Here is a 16,794-nt window from a genome sequence, read left to right as displayed (position 1 = left end):
TCTGTCCTTGTTTGTCCCCTCTATGTTTAGCCCTTTGTGGGCAATAAAGAAATAACAAACATGAAAATGTGTTTAGTGATGATGATGATAATGACGACGATGATGACAATGATAACAATGTAAAGAATACACATATAAGGAATAACCTTCATGAACATTTGAGCTGTAAGAGTGGGCCAATGAGTCAATCAATGGTTCTCAGTGTAAACACTGTCTTTTGAGATTTTGTTTTCTGAGCTGTATTGAAAATATCCTGGTTCTATACTCTAAAGCAAACAAACATGTCCAACTCTCAGACCTTTAAAGTACAGAAAACAGGCATTGGAAAACACCCCTATATTCTTCCATTAAATGTCTCAGTAACCAAGTATTGTTTAATTCATCAAGTTGGCTATATAATGGATATACAATGGTTGAATTTCTATCAGTTTCAGTGATGAGGATTTAGTTGTTCAATCAACTAAATTTCCTGCTCAGTAAATTAACATATAACTGGTTGAGTATTCCACTGGCATCTGCACATTCTTATAATACAGTGATTCTCAACTATTTTTTATCTATGGACCCTTTTGATTCCTATTTTACTCAGGTGGACCCTCATAACCATTCGATGTTTAAGAAATCCTATTAAATTTTTATAATTAGATATTATTAGAAATTGTATAAAAAAGAATTATGAAAATATTTTGTGTATTGAAGTATAACCAATTTGTTGCACATAAATTTTAGTAATGGAATCAAATGCAGACCAACAAGGGCCATATGGACCCCGGTTGAGAACCACTGGTCTAATATTACAGAGTGAAAGACCAGAAATGTAGTTTGTTAATTTCTGTATCATTTTATTTTTTCCTTTTGAACACAGGGCTTGCAGAGAGAGACTGAACGTTACAGCAATGGTATTGCTTCGGTACATAATCTTTGTGAAGTTCTTCTACATGATACGGATGCCTGCCGAACTGAAGCCGAATACAATGCTCTCAACGAAGCCAAGAATACTCTTGACAAGCGATGGAAAACTATCTGTCTTTTATTACCTGAAAGACATGCATGGTGAGTTCACCTTTCATTTGTTTTCTAAATTCATTAGAGGAAGAACAGTAGTGTTTTTGATATCTTTAGATCAGACTCACACTCCAGTGAGACTGAAATATTGTCTGTGACAATTACAGGTTACACTCACACTGCCATGAGACCAAATGCCATTGATATTCAATTTGAACACCACCTAGCCAATATTTTCAAGAAAAACGAAAATGTGGACAAGAAGAGGATTCCAGAAGGTTGGAATTCTGGGAAGGAAGAGCTAGGAAAAATGTTTAGTGCAAAATCTGTGATATGGGGAGGAAGCTATAAGAATGACAAGAGGAGAAAGAGAAATGAGTTACGTGGCTGGCCTAAATGGAGTGAGAAGGTAGCTAGGATAGTTAGACTAATAGAGGTTGTTGCAGTAATGATAGAAGTACAAAGAGGAGATGGTCTGTCTGTGAGGTAATGGTTAAAGCATGTTACTTAGTGAGGGTGTGTTTAGTTGTCAGACAAATGGCTTTCTTTTATTTTCACTATCTGAATTAATGTATTGGATTAGCTTGCTTTAATTCTGTAAAGATTAAACAGAATATCTCTATACAGATAGTATGAAATGTAAGTACAAGAATCATCCTAATATTCTTTGCCTATTAGTGTAGAATGTTTGGTGATTGTCACAGCTACAGTTAATATGTAAGCTATAGGTATAGTTGATGAGAAATTGAGTGAATATGTTAATAGAAAGAATTAATAAAAGAAAAACCTCCAGATAATTCATTTGTTCAAGAACTCTTTTAGCATAAGCATAAAATATAAGTCAATGTTTTTATTTTTGTGTAAAGGAAATGAAGAAAATAGTTGAAAAATATCTAAATTTTTGTTATTTGATAAAAATGCATTGTATTACCTTATTTTTTTATTTTTATTTTCTCATATAATTTTTGTCTCTTCTAGTCAGCTCTTGCTTTCTTTCACATATTCTTGTTTGTTATTTCATTTTAGCATTGAAGAAACATGGAGACTTTGGAAGATATTTCTCCGAGATTACAATAGTTTCTCAAACTGGCTTGGAAGTATTGAAAATGATCTTGCAGAATATAGCGACTCCCAGTTATCAGAGAAAGAAAGTATATATGAAGAAATTGAGGTATGTAAAGATTAGTTTTTGATTTCTTCCTGACACCCACACCTTGTAAGAATTATATGTTGATCAGGATTATATGTAAAGCTGTTTATATTAAGCTTTTCCTTTCTGTCTTTTATATATGTTTTATATCAAACCAAAATCTTTTAAAAATTATTTTTAAACTTAGTTTGGTTCATCTTTTTCTTATCATTTTTTTTTTTGTTCAACAACTCCTATGGCAATTTAGATGTTTTATGATTGTGAATTACTTAGTATTGATACAGTCTAAACATTTATGACACCACCACGACCACCACCACAGACAAATATAAAACATACATTAAATATGATTTATGTTGTTTCTTTATCAGACCATTATCTCCTCTATGTGATTTCATCTTTAAACTGTCAGTTTTTATTTTTCAGTATAAAAATAAAGCAAATTAACTTTGAATCACTGCATGTTAGATACATTTAATTTAGCTTATGTTCATACAAAGTTGTGTATTCATGTATATATATATAACAGAGAGAGTCCGCTACATATTGAATAAGTTTTTGTCTTCAATCCATGCTTTACACTGAACTTTTTCTTCAGAATTTCTTACCATACCTAGAAAATGTTTTCATTTATTAAAAGGAAGTAGATTATTGGTGAGGAATTCAGTGGTTCACACATTAAAATTTGATCCTTGTTTAAGCTTTAAACCTTTAAAGTACAGAAGACAGGCATTGGAAAACACCCCTATATTCTTCCATTAAATGTCTCAGTAACCAAGTATTGTTTAATTCATCAAGTTGGCTATATAACGGATATACAATGGGTGAATCTCTATCAGTTTCAGTGATGAGGATTTAGTTGTTCAATCAACTAACTTTCCTGCTCAGTAAATTAAAATATAAGTGGTTGAGTATTCCACAGGCATGTGTACCCTTTTGTAATTCTTAGACAGACTCAGCATAGCTACCTAATAGTTGAATGAAAGTTTAAGATAAACAGCAACCAATTTAATATGCTTAACACTACTTTATTTTCAGACTACTGTACTTAATTCTAAAAAAAATTTTTCAGTACTCCAGCATGGTTGCAGTCAAATGACTGAAACAAGTAAAAGAATAAAAGAAGAATTGTTCCAATTCAATCTTTTTGTTTTTCTTTTGTATATTCTTCAGAGCATTCAACAAGATATTAATAAACACCATGTCGACCTTGAAGCTATTAATAAGCAATACAAATTTCTCGTGAAGGAAGGTTATGTGGACAGCAACAACGACATAAAAAACAAAACATGGGAATGTAATGAGAGATGGGACAACTTATCTAAACGAGTGCTGTGTGATATGGGTAATATGAAAACATCTGCAGGGAAGTGGGATGAATACCATTTCTTATATGATGAACTAATGAAGTGGCTGAAAGATGTTGATGCAAAATTAATCCAAGTTGAAAAATCTGAAGATGTCGCTAACAATATTAAGTGCCTTTCTGTAAGTTATTTTCTATAAATTTTCTATTTTGTTATCAATCGCAGACATTCTAATCTCATCTCAATAACCATATTTTATAAAAACCAGGTGTTTGCTGCTATAGTTCAATTGTAAAGTCATTTAATATGGATTGCTGTGATGATTTCTTAAAGCAGCAGATAAGCTGTTACCTAGGTGATATTTTAAAATTGTGATGATTAGCATTCTTAGACAAAAGGATTTCTCTTTCAATATTGTTGTTGTTGCTGCTGCTTAGACACAAGTTAGCCATGAATGAGCAGAAATAAGATCAAAGGGGTTCCATTCACGACTAGCAGTCATTTTTTTTTCTCTTTCAGTGTTTCAAGACTAGCTAGTCAATATTCCTTTGTTTTAGTCAGTAGGATGTGGTTTGTGGAAAATTTGGTTGTGCAGAAACATTTTAGTACCAGAGGTGAATTACAAGTGCACATGAACCTGGGTGGAGAGTTTACATCTGTATTAAGAGCAATAATGAATGTTTAATTCTATAACGTACATGTTTATGTATCAAGTTATTACTGTTTTGATCTTTATGTTTAAACTAAATTTTATGGTTGTAATGAGGACTATTACAGACTTTGTTGGCAGATAGTTTGAAATTTAAATAGAAGTGAAGATTCACTTGCAAGCAAGTGGGTTTATTTTCCATTTGTATGCAGGCTTCTTTTTTCTGTCTCGGTCTATAAAAATGTGATAATATGGTATATCATTACCAACGTCACTTCACTGGCACCTGTGCCGGTGGCACGTGTAAAAAAAGATACAAGAGAGGTCATTGCCAGTACCGCCTGACTGGCCCCCCGTGCTGGTGGTACATAAAAAGCACTCACTACACTCTCGGAGTGGTTGGCATTAGGAAGGGCATCCAGCTGTAGAAACCCTGCCAGATCAAGATTGGAGCCTGATGCAGCCATCTGGTTCGCCAGCCCTCAGTCAAAATCGTCCAACCCATGCTAGCATGGAAAGCAGACGTTAAACGATGATGATGATGATGATGATATGTTAGGTCTAAAGATCAAGTATTTACAGAGAAAGATGCACTGGATATACAACGTGAACGTAATAAATAGACTATGTTCAAGTGAGCTGCAAAAATGTCTTATATATGTGACATTAAACAATGAATAAGAATCTAAATACACTTACAGTATGTTCCCCAAAATATATATGCATTGAACAATTATAAAGTCAGTATTTATTAAAATACAGTTCGTTTTCAAAATGTAATCGAATCTACTGATAAAATTCAATTACTTTTTATGAATGCCTGTTTTCAAACTGATCGCTGTTATGGTCCAGGCACTGGCATTAATGCAAAGCATTTTCAGTCCAATGACTGCAATAAGTAAAAAAAATGACTGCAATAAGTAAAGAAATGAAAATGATAACAGGAGGTAGAAAGACTGAATAGAAACTACAGCTAACAATGGAAGAAAGACAAACTACTATAACATAATATTATCCTTGATTCACATTCATGTTTTAGAAATGTGTGTGTTGTGTGTATGTGCACATATGTATGTATGTATGTATATGACAGTAAATTTCAGAGAGGTTTCTTTGAAATGAATAACATATCACAAAATTATTAGGATGAAGAGCACTTTGAGTCAGTTTTAAGATCAATATAATTTTGCTTTAAAAAAATACTTCCGTTAGCAATCATCTTTTCTCAGCAGTTTGTATTGACTTGCTCTTGCAAATCCAATATTTTTTAAGTAGAATTTTCCCATATTTTCTAAATATTTTTTTCTTTTTAAAAGGTTTTCCAGTTTTTAATTTGTTATAATTTCATTTTGATGCTATTCACAGACAAAGCAATTCAGAAATATATTGACAGAAAATGAAAAATATTATTGTGTCATTGTTAACAGAAGTGAAGTGTGGCTCCATAAGCATAGTTTGAAATAAGATGTTAATGAAATTTTTAATTCTTTTAAATATTTAGATACAGTGTATGTGTAACATGCATATGTATATATTGTTCACTTTTATGTCTGTTTTATTCATGTTAGCATAGGTTAGATGAGTATATTATTGAGACACTGTTTTGCAGCTGGATACTCTTCATGTTGCTAACTCTTACCTGTTTTCAAGAAAGCATTTTATTTTGTACATTTTACACAAAGTTCAAATCTCTGCTATCACAATGAGTGCTAGAAAATATCTTTTAGTGGTTACATAAATACAAGAGGTTTTAGAAAATTGGATTTTCATTGGAAACCTTTTTACCCTTAGGCATTTCGCATTAAACATGAAGCCTGTGGATGTTCCCAGATCTTGTTTGAAGTTCCCACAACTAAATGAACTGAGACTCAAAGAGTAAAATGCTTTATTTTACTTGAAAATACATTTCAGCTAGAAGTTAATACTTTAACTCTTCAATTATTCATACCTCTTCAAAATATTAAAAACTTACAATTCTAAGTTATTACTCTGGACATCACGTTCATTAACCTGGTCATCATTTGTGTTTTACTTTTAATCTTGAGAAAAATTATTCTTTCCATTTCACATATTTTATTTATTTATGTTCTATTTGCTGCCAACATCTTTTGTACTTCAATTAGTGTGCAAAGCTTTCAAGTATTGACCTGCCCAAGGCTTTCATACATATTCATCTCTAACATTTTTTTTTCTTAAGAAATCATTTTGAACATAATCATTTTCAATTTCAGTTCAAAGAATTATTATTTAATTTTATTTATGTTTTTTCAATTCATTTTTAATCTCATCCTACAATACAAAAAAAAAAATAATAAAATGGTGTTATAGGGTCAAATTTCTTTTACATCTTCCATCCTAGCATTTAAATACAGGCATAATTAAATTCCACCCTCACACACACTTCCCACACTTTATGTCATTCAAACATCAGTTTTCAACTTGACAAGGTTTTAGGTGATTAAACACATAACAGGTTTGTGAAAGTTCAAGTGTTTAATCCGCAAAGAACTGGTATTTACTGACAAAGAACTGGCATTTAATAGCGTACAGTTGGTTATGTGTGTTTGTGATTGCATGCATGTATGTATGAGTGAGTTGTATATGCATTATGTTTGCATGCATGGCGTGTGTATGTGTATGTAATATCTGTGAATTAGATTTCCTGTACAGAACTGTTGCTCCATTGCCTGACTGATGGGAGCTGCTATCTTTAGTACAAATTGATTGTCACATTTAATTTATTACTCATGTGGCATTTATCAAAAGTGACATGCAAAGTCAGTCTGCATATGCTTGTATGCATCTTCCAGCTAGCTGCACTTGTGCTTCTTAGCTGAAAATAACTTTTTAATCAATTGAGTAATTTAGAAGCTAATGGATTCCTGCTAATATGATATTAAACTGATTTTCGTCTCAGTTATCTGCAATTGCCTCAGGTGAATGAATCTGAGTCAGTGAATACTGCAAGATAGTGTAAGATATTAATGGAAGTGGGAGAAATTAGTGTAACTACAACACTAGTGTTGTTAATATGGTGACTATCTCGTATTAGTTCTTTAGTTTTCATTGCTGTTTTCTTTTTGTTTTGTTTTTTGCTTGTTACCTCAATTACAAAATACTTATCAAATAATATCATTACTTCTAGGAAATTAGACATGAAGAGAACATGAAAAACAACAAATTCCAGCGGTTTGGAGATATAACTGATCAACTGCTAGAAATGGTTGAGGAGGTCAGCGGTAAAACTCATTTACAGAAGGAAGTTGATGACTTCCAGAGCTATCATGATTTTATTATGGAACGACTGCACGCAATGTGTGAGAAAATGAATGCTGGAAAGGATATAGTAATTATAACTTTTCTATAAAACAGTCCGTCTTTAAAATATTGCATCAAATAAAGTTTCTGTTACGTTTTGATTCTGTTAGGACATACATAGGTTAAATTCAAGTTAAGCAATAGAAGCCACTTTATAAGAAAATAATAATAACACAATATACTTGCTCAACTAAAGGCGGTGCTCCAGCATGGCCATAGTCAAATCACTGAAACAAGTAAACGAGTAAAAGACTGAAACAAGTAAAAGAGTAAAAGACTATTGCAGGTGTTTTGGAATGTAACACTCGCAATAGTCAAGGGATTACTGTAAACGTATTCTTGGAACTGGTATATAAGTACTAATGACTTGTAGGTATATGGTATTTCGTTCTGCAACCATAATATACTATAAAGTATATCAAACATTTGATATACTTTATAGTATACTAGCAGAGATGCTCAGCACTCCAATCACATAGCCTGTATATATATTACAGTTATGTTGAAACATGTGATACAGAGAAGTGTAGCATTGACAACAAAACATTTGTGGAGTAAATGATGGGCTAATTCAACTAACTGACATGTCAAGTGTTTATTTGGTGGATGTGTTCATTGGAAGATGACAATTGTACATTAATTATGATGTGTCAGTAAAAAAAAAAGCAAATAATATCAATAGCTTAGCAAATTTTAAGAAATACATACAATGAACTGAGATGACACTGTTATGTTAATAATTAAATGTCATTAAAAACATTAATTAATATCAATATTTTAAAAAGATGTAAAACGTTCAGCAGATTAGTGGGGCTGGATGTAAAGGAGACAATCAACTTCTGAAAGTTACTTCACAAAGAGTTATCTCCCTTCTCCACATAACTCAGGAAAGGGTATTTTCTGCTCCCAGAGGGCCTGTTACTCTTTATGTGAAGAGTTTTAAGAGTCTAAAACGATCTCTGGAACACAGGTAATGTATGTTTCCAGTTTGGAGAAAATCAGTTATGAACTTCAGAAGTTATGTGAGTTTACGCATGCACACACACACAACCTGACTTTTATATATATAGAGATTATGGTCACATAACAAAATATCATGTACCTACAAGTCATTAGAATTAACAGAAGATTTTATTGCACATAGAGTTTTAACTGTGTTGGTCTTTCGCAGTAATTACATACTGGGAGAGACATACTGCTTGGAGTTTACAACACGCTTACCGATACAGCGGTCATAACCGGAAAATAATTGCACTATATTTTCCTGGTTATGAAAATTCTTGTCTCTTATTGACCACCTATCTTAACTGGCTGGATGTGGCAAGAATGGAGACTCAATGTGCAGATGCTTCAAAATTTTACAATTACTGACAAAAACTACCTTTTTATGGGGCACAAGGAGAAGATTCTAGACAATTGAATCATGTGATGGCTTGATGCTGATTGGTTGCCTGATATATCACTCATGTAAAACTACTGTGGTTTGATGATAATGTCTGACCAACTACCTAGCAGTTCAGTTTTGAATCACCATTAGAGTGTAAACCACTCTTAAATGGCTTGGCTGTGTGGTAAGAAGTTTGCGTCCTGACCACATGGTTCTGGGTTCAGTGCCACTGTCTGCCACCTTAGGCAAGTGTCTTTTACCATAGCCTCAGGCTGATCAAAGCCTCGCCAGTATGGAAAACAGACGTTAAACAATTATAATGATGATGATATATATACATATATATGTTTGTATGTATGTATGTGTATGTATGTATGTATGTATGTATATATATATATATATATATATATATATATATATATATATATATACATACATACATACATACATACATACATATATATATATATATGTGTGTGTATATATATATATGTATATATATATATATATGTATATATATATATATGTATATATATATATGTATGTATATATATATGCATATACTTTTGTCCCCTCCCCCACTGCTTGACAAATGGTGTTGATGTGTTTACATGCCTCTAATTTAGCGGTTCAGCAAGAGAGTTCAATAGAATAAGCACTAGGCTTAAAATTCAACTAAAAATGCTTCAAGGCAGTGCCCCAGCATGGCCACAGTCAAATCGCTGAAACAAGTAAAAGATAAAAGATATTGCAAAGTGTTGCTGACCATCTCATCATATTTCCACATGAACTCAAATACATTGTCACAGTTGGAAATTCAGGGTAGTGACAGCACCTAGCCTAGTGGTTAGGGTGTTTCACTCATGACTATATGATCATTGTTTTGATTCCTGGACCAGGCAGTGCATTGTATAATAAATAAATGCGCCCTTTTTAAAGCCTAGGCAGACTCATGGGCCCGGTTTCTATGGTGTATGTGTTCCCCAGCTGGATGGGATGCCAGTTCATCGCAGCGTTACTCATTTTTACCAGCTGAGTGGATTGGAGCAACGTGAAATGAAGTGTTTTGCTCAAGAACACAATGCATCGCCCGGTCCAGGAATCGAAACCACAATCTTACGATCATGAAGTGCATTGTATACGTGAGCAAAACAACTTCATTTCACATTGCACCTGTCCATTCAACAGTAAATGATTAACTCTGCAACAGACTGGCATCCTGTCCAGGGGTGATGTTGTGATCTCAGTCATTTATACATCATAGAAACTGAGTAAGTAGTCCTATGAGTCCTAGGACTTGTCATAGTAATGTCCTGATGATGATGAAGTAGGTTGGGGCACAAAATTGATTGAATCAACTAAGTGTTTACTGATCCTGGAATGATAAAAATAAAGAAAACAACCTTGGCCTGATTTGAAATCAAAACCTAAAATAATGTAACTAGATATCATAAGGCATTTAGTTCCTAGAAATTGATTCTGTCATCCATTATTGGAATTTCCTACAAAAGAGTACTATTGAGTACATTTCTTTAAAACGTAACTAAATTTCCTCCGTTGCCATAAATGTTCATTGATTAAAAAAGAAGAAAATATCCAATGACTGATTTGCCATGAGGTGTGAAAAATTCAACTTTTCAGACACTTGTCCTTCTTCTGAACAAAAACAGAGAGGGAAGCTAAGAGAGCTGCTGATTCTTAACAAGTGCTTCATTGGTCTCTATATTGGTTTGTATATAATTCTTCTCTCCTAGAAGAGCAAGTTTCTAAAAAAGGGAATTTTTTGTTCATCACTGCTAATCAATCATTGTAATTTTTTTTTCAATCAGTGCACTTTAATTGATTAACTTTTGCCAGTATAGATCACTGCCACTTTCTTTGGATTTTAGATCTTACTATTTTTCTCTTTTACTAGGTTGATCAACCTCACACTTCTCCATATGACCAAGATTATCGACATTTGGTGCTTGAAAGACCACAACCAGAACACAAGGTTACCCTAGAACGAATTGGTAATTATTTACAAACTTACCATCTTCTCCATTATCTTCAACAGCTTCTGTATTTCCCATCAATCCCTTTTTCTTTTTGTTATCAGAGGTTGCATAAATTTAGAAAAAAATTTGTTTTGAAATTTGAAAGAAAAAATTGTCAGAAAATTACAAAGGAAAATTAAGAAACACTTTGGAATTAGAAAGAAGGCAAATCATTTTGTAAACTTTTTTTTGTTTACCTAGGATATGGGTGTAAGGTAGAATAGGGGAATAAGATAAGTGTGTGATGGGTATATCTGGATGGAAGGAATATATGCAACTTGCCAGTTCCTAATAGTTCAAGGACATCCCAAGACTAGATTGGAAGTATGAAGAAAGAATGAGAGAAAGTTGTGCTGAAAGAGTACAGCGGGGTTCACCACCCCTCCCTGCCAGAGCCTCGTGGAGCTTAGGTGTTTTTGCTCAATAAACCCTCACAATGCCTGGTCTGGGAATTGAAACCATGTTCTTATGACTGCGAGTCCACTGCTCTAACCACTGGACCATTGCGCCTGCACTGTTGCTGCTGTTGTTTAGGCCAGAGTAATCCTGATTCAGAGGCATGATCAAAGATATTCCAAACATGACCATCCTCTCTCAAATTTCAGACATAATATATCAAGAACTACATTATTTAGTGTACCGTAACCTTTTCAAGACTGCATATGGGATATGAGGGAGATTTAGTTACTATTTCTAACAGGTTTATTTGCCATTTATTTAATCATTGCATCCTGCTAATTTTTATGGTTAGACCTTTTCATTCAACAATATTGAATAGAACATTTATACATCTATATTTAGAACAATCCATAAATAGGAATGTAGCTCTTTCGTATAATTTTTTATTACACTTTATGTCATGTCATTGCAATTCTAGAATACAATGTGGATTGTGAGGGTAGGTTGATGAATGATGCAAAGTTATTTAAAATAGAATCATTTTGACAGGATGTCTCAACAGCTTTAATATTCAGACACAGAATTTTATTGTAGTACATCTTGTAGTAACTCTTTTTGTTTGTGGCTAAACTATGATGTTATTGAACTTGGATGTAGCGATATTGTTCCAATTTAGTTTTGTGAGGTTTATTACTCTTTTTTTACTTTATTTACTCTTTCTTAGTGGAAATTTTACATCATGAAAACCTCAGAATAAGACAGTGAAAGAGAATATACTGTTTATGAAAATGATCTAAATAATATAGGCGTAGGAGTGGCTGTGTGGTAAGTAGCTTGCTTACCAGCCACATGGTTCCAGGTTCAATCCCACTGCGTGGCACCTTGGGCAAGTGTCTTCTATTATAGCCTCGGGCCGACCAAAGCCTTGTGAGTGGATTTGGTAGACGGAAACTGAAAGAAGCCCATCATATATATGTATATATATATATATATATATATATATATATATATATATATATGTGTGTGTGGTGTGTGTGTGTATACGTTTGTGTGTCTGTGATTGTCCTCCCAACATCGCTTGACAACCGATGCTGGTGTGTTTACATCCTCGTAACTTAGCGGTTCAGCAAAAGAGACCGATAGAATAAGTACTAGGCTTACAAAGAATAAGTCCTGGGGTCGATTTGCTCGACTAAAGGCAATGCTCCAGCATGACCACAGTCAAATGACTGAAACAAGTAAAAGAGTAAGAAAATTAAAAAGATAAAAAAAACTAATCAGTTTTTCAGTATTATAGAAATACTGTTATGATCCTTTTTGATACACAATTTATGTCCATTTTTCTATATTGACATGGATCCAGCTTGAGGCAGCATTTTAAGGTTAGATGTCCTTCCTGTTGTCAACCCTTACCTGTTTATTTCTTCCTTTTTTTTAAATTTGTAAAAACTTTTGATAATATAATGATAAATATATTCTGATGAAGAATTGTTTCATTAGACACAACATTAATAAATTTTCTTTTATTGAATTTTACCAAGATACCCGAGACAGTCCAGTGCTAGAAAGCAGGTTTATTCAAAGGCCACCTGATCGATTTTCTTCTGGTAATTATTTATAAAAGTGTCTTCTTCTCCATCACAATTAACACTTTATAAATTCACTAAGATGAACTTTTGTTTCTCTCATGAAGAATGTGAGAAATTTCTTTTGAAATTACAATGAAGAAAAAAGCTTTTGTAGCAATTTTTGTCTTGCCTAGGATATGGGTATGAGGGAAAATAGGGATAATGAGAAATAGATTGATTGATGTAACTATATGCAACTTGCCTTCTCATAATAATTTAAGACAATCTCATCTTTTATTTCAGACATAGTGTGTCTAGATATACTTTATGCAATGTATCCTTATGTTTTTAAAATAGTAAATGTGATATGAGGGAGGTTTGGTTACTATTTCTAGCAGATTGTTGCAATACTGCTTCTGTCTAGTTTTCTGGGGTTTATTTTTCCCTTTCCTTGTATTACTTTTTCTTGGTGGAAATTTTATATCATGAAACCCAAAAAATAAGACAGTGGAAAGAAATATAACATTTATAAAAATAACCTGCATAAGAATATCTTTAAAAAAAAACTATTACCAGTTTTTCAGTCTTACCACACAAGAAATATTGTTCTGATCCTTTTTTAAATATGCAAGTGATATCCATTTTTCTATATTGGCATAGATTCAATTTGAGGCAACATTTTAAGATCAAATGCATTCCCTGTTGCCAACCCTTATCTGTTTGTCTCTTATTTAAATTTGTAAAAAGTTTTAATGATAATATATTCTGATGAAAGATTGTTTCAGTAGACACAACATTAACAAATTTTTCTTTTTTTGATTCTTACCAAGGTATCCAAGACAGTCCAGTGCAAGAAAGCAGCTTTGTTCAAAGGCCACCTGATCAATTTACTTCTGGTAATTATTCATAAAAGTTTCTTATTCTCTATCACCATTAACCATTTTTAAATTCACTAAGATGAACTTTTCTTTTTTTCATGAAGAATGTGAGAAATTTAAGCTGTTTTGAAATTACAATGAAATAACAATTTTTGTTTTGCTTAAGATATGGGGCATGAAGTAAAATAGGGCCTATAAGAAATGGATTGACTAGTGTAACTACATGATGGATGCCTTTTCTAATGCTAACCAATTTATAGTGTGCTCAGTGTAATTGTTTTCATACTGCCAGCACTAGTGAGGGCTACAGGTAACTTGCAAGATGAGTAAAGAAAAGGAAAAAGCCCCACCCCCTGCCTAAGTTGGTGGAGTAGTATTTAGTTTGAGGGAAGTGATTTTAAACCAGGTGTTGAGAGACTAAAGTAAAATAGAGCAACAAGCACAGGTGTTTTATGAAAGAGGAGATTCTTGGCAACCTCACATTATATGAAAGCGTTGATGAATAATGCAAAGGTGTTTTAAATGGAATTATTTTCAGTAGGATGTCTCAAAAACTTTAACAATCTAACACAGAATTTTATTGCCATTGTAAACATCTTGTAGTACTTCTTCTTTTAGCAGTTGGATTTTGATGCTATTGAAATTGTGGTGAATAGTATGTAAATCTTATGAAAAAGAATCTAAGGGGAAACAGACTGACAGTCCTGGAGTAGAGAAGGCATGTCATTGAAGAGATCATGAATGGCGATGAAAGGACTTTGAGAAACTTAACTGAGTCATTGATTGACTGAATGATTAATCAGTTGTTTAGTTAATTGTTTTGGTAATTAACCAATTGACAAATAAAAAGTAAAATAGAACCAGTACATGTGTTTGTTATTCACATAATGACCTTCCCAAGATACAACAAAATATGCTTCAATACATAAGTTCACATAAAGAATATTGTTAACCAAATACAAAATCAAAATAATCTAAGAGAGTTCTAAAATGACCATTAAAATTAGTTTACAAGTTCATTGCCTCTGTGAGGCCCTAGACTTGAAAGGAACTCAGCCACTTTGCTTCTGTGAGGACCAGTGCTAAAGGTTATTCAAATAACCATCATACATGTTTTAATATTGGACTTCTCATTACATTTTCTTCAGCAATTGAAATCTAAATAAATGTTAAAAATGAAGAAAAATATTGTGCTTGATATTACATATTGAAGAAATATATACCATACAGCTGATGCAGTGTATATTTATATGTATGTATATGTGTATGAGTGTAACAGGCTTCTTTACAGTTTTCATTAAGAAATTCCATTCACAAAAATCTTTTAATGTCCTAAAGATAACAATTCTTATGAAAATAAAAAAAATGTAAAATTGCTTTAACAAGTCAAGCACAACTTTAAAATATTTTTTTCTATTATTGTTTTAAAATTTGAAAACAAAATTAACTTATTTTTACCCAATAATCTTTTCAGTCTAGAGTTTTGGTGTTTTGTTGCCATGATATTGATGCTGATGATGACGACAACGATGATGATGATGATGATGATAATCATGATTATCATTATTATCATCATCATCATCATCATCAATATCATAGCAACGTAATAATAATTCACGATCCTTTTATATGTTTCTCAGTCAACTGGCAGAAGATATATTAACGAGATGGTAGCTTGACAGCAGTCAGCTTCCGTCATTTTTGTTCAACTTCTGTGTTTACAACAATGTTTAGATTAGTTTCCATTTGAAATGTTCCAAAATAAAAAAAGAAGAAAGAAAAGAAAAGAAAGAAGAAGAAGAAATATCAAAAGAACAATCAGCCAACAAAACTAAGAATTAAAGTGTTTAGTGAATATATCATAAATCAAATCTTTCATTTTTAATTTCTTTATAGATATTGATTGTTTCCTTGTGTTATTTTTTTTTCCGTTCCTTCATACATGAACTTATATCATCATCATCACTATCATCATCACCATCATCATGAACATCATCATCAACATTGTCATTGTCAGCAGCAGTGTCGTTAATATTTTTGTCATTGGTGACACCATCACCAACCTCAATGTCATCATTGACATCGTCGTCGTCATCATTATCATCCTTGTTGTATGCATCAGGAGCATGATTATCATTATATCACTACCACCACCATCACCACTGCTATCATCTTCATTATACACCCAATAAAACGATGCTGTCGATGTGTTGTGATAAAATTATACATCAATATAATATAATAATACAAAAATTCATTTAAAACACCATCAGGTACACAGTTTTATCTTTCATTCTCTTATTTTATAACCTAATATTGTCTGCATTATCTTTTTAATAAGTTTTGTTGGTGTCTATGTTTCCTCAATTAGATGTTCTTAGGATTAAATTAAATTACAAATAATTTGCATGTCTTTCACAAAAATCTATATTTTCATCATACATTATTTTTACACGCTTCTTTTTACTTCTTTCAAGTTCACAATCTTCCCATAGTGAAGTGAGTAAGAAATTTGAGATTCATGCATAAGCTTCATTCAGGTGTCCATGGTTACAAAATATGCCAGAGGACCTATTATTTTACATGTAAGATAGGACTGGGAAATATTTTACCAATATATTGAAGGAAAGATTATAAAATAACTTGCTTAAGGTCATAGTGCAGATCAGTGCAAATGTCTGAATTGGAACATGTGATGTATCAGTTGAGATACTTGTAATTCTTCGTGATACATCTCAAGTGCCTTTGAGCAAGATGCATTTCACCACACTGCACTAGAGACCTCTGTTCCCCCCATTAGCTTTGGTAGTTCCTCAGTTACATGCAGTGAGTCTTGGCCAATAACATCAATGTAGTTGCATGGTCTTCATTTTCTATTAGGGAGTAGGATCTCCAAAATATAACATCCAATATAACCATATGTGACCAAGCCATATCAGATAGTATAACTTGTCTTTGCTGAAAATAAATTTCTCTTATTACATACACACACACACACACACACACATGCACAAATACCCTGTTGATGTTGTTGAAATTCCAGTGAAGGAGCCTTGGATCTATGTTAGAAACTGGCTCTTTCTCTATTGCCAAGAAA

At 32.7% G+C, this 16,794-nt stretch overlaps 1 protein-coding gene across 9 annotated transcripts in view; it reads left to right on the top strand.

The window, feature by feature from the left end:
* The window catches only part of LOC115210341 (nesprin-1), an 870,646-nt gene that overhangs the window by 813,476 nt on the left and 40,376 nt on the right, over nt 1-16,794 (top strand). For 8 of the 9 annotated variants that reach the window (XM_036502469.1, XM_036502465.1, XM_036502468.1 and 5 more), the window contains 7 exons: nt 866-1,053; nt 2,032-2,176; nt 3,329-3,643; nt 7,257-7,457; nt 10,732-10,828; nt 12,793-12,858; nt 13,650-13,715. In XM_036502469.1, the coding sequence (XP_036358362.1) occupies nt 866-1,053; nt 2,032-2,176; nt 3,329-3,643; nt 7,257-7,457; nt 10,732-10,828; nt 12,793-12,858; nt 13,650-13,715 (1,078 nt within the window). The remainder of the gene's footprint in view (nt 1-865; nt 1,054-2,031; nt 2,177-3,328; nt 3,644-7,256; nt 7,458-10,731; nt 10,829-12,792; nt 12,859-13,649; nt 13,716-16,794) is intronic. The other variant, XM_036502466.1, reaches the window with a different exon arrangement.

This window comes from Octopus sinensis, linkage group LG4 (genome assembly GCF_006345805.1).
Source record: "Octopus sinensis linkage group LG4, ASM634580v1, whole genome shotgun sequence".
NCBI classification, from domain to species: domain Eukaryota; kingdom Metazoa; phylum Mollusca; class Cephalopoda; order Octopoda; family Octopodidae; genus Octopus; species Octopus sinensis.
Note: the sequence above shows the minus strand (reverse complement) of the source record. Positions and strands in the feature narration are given on the sequence as shown.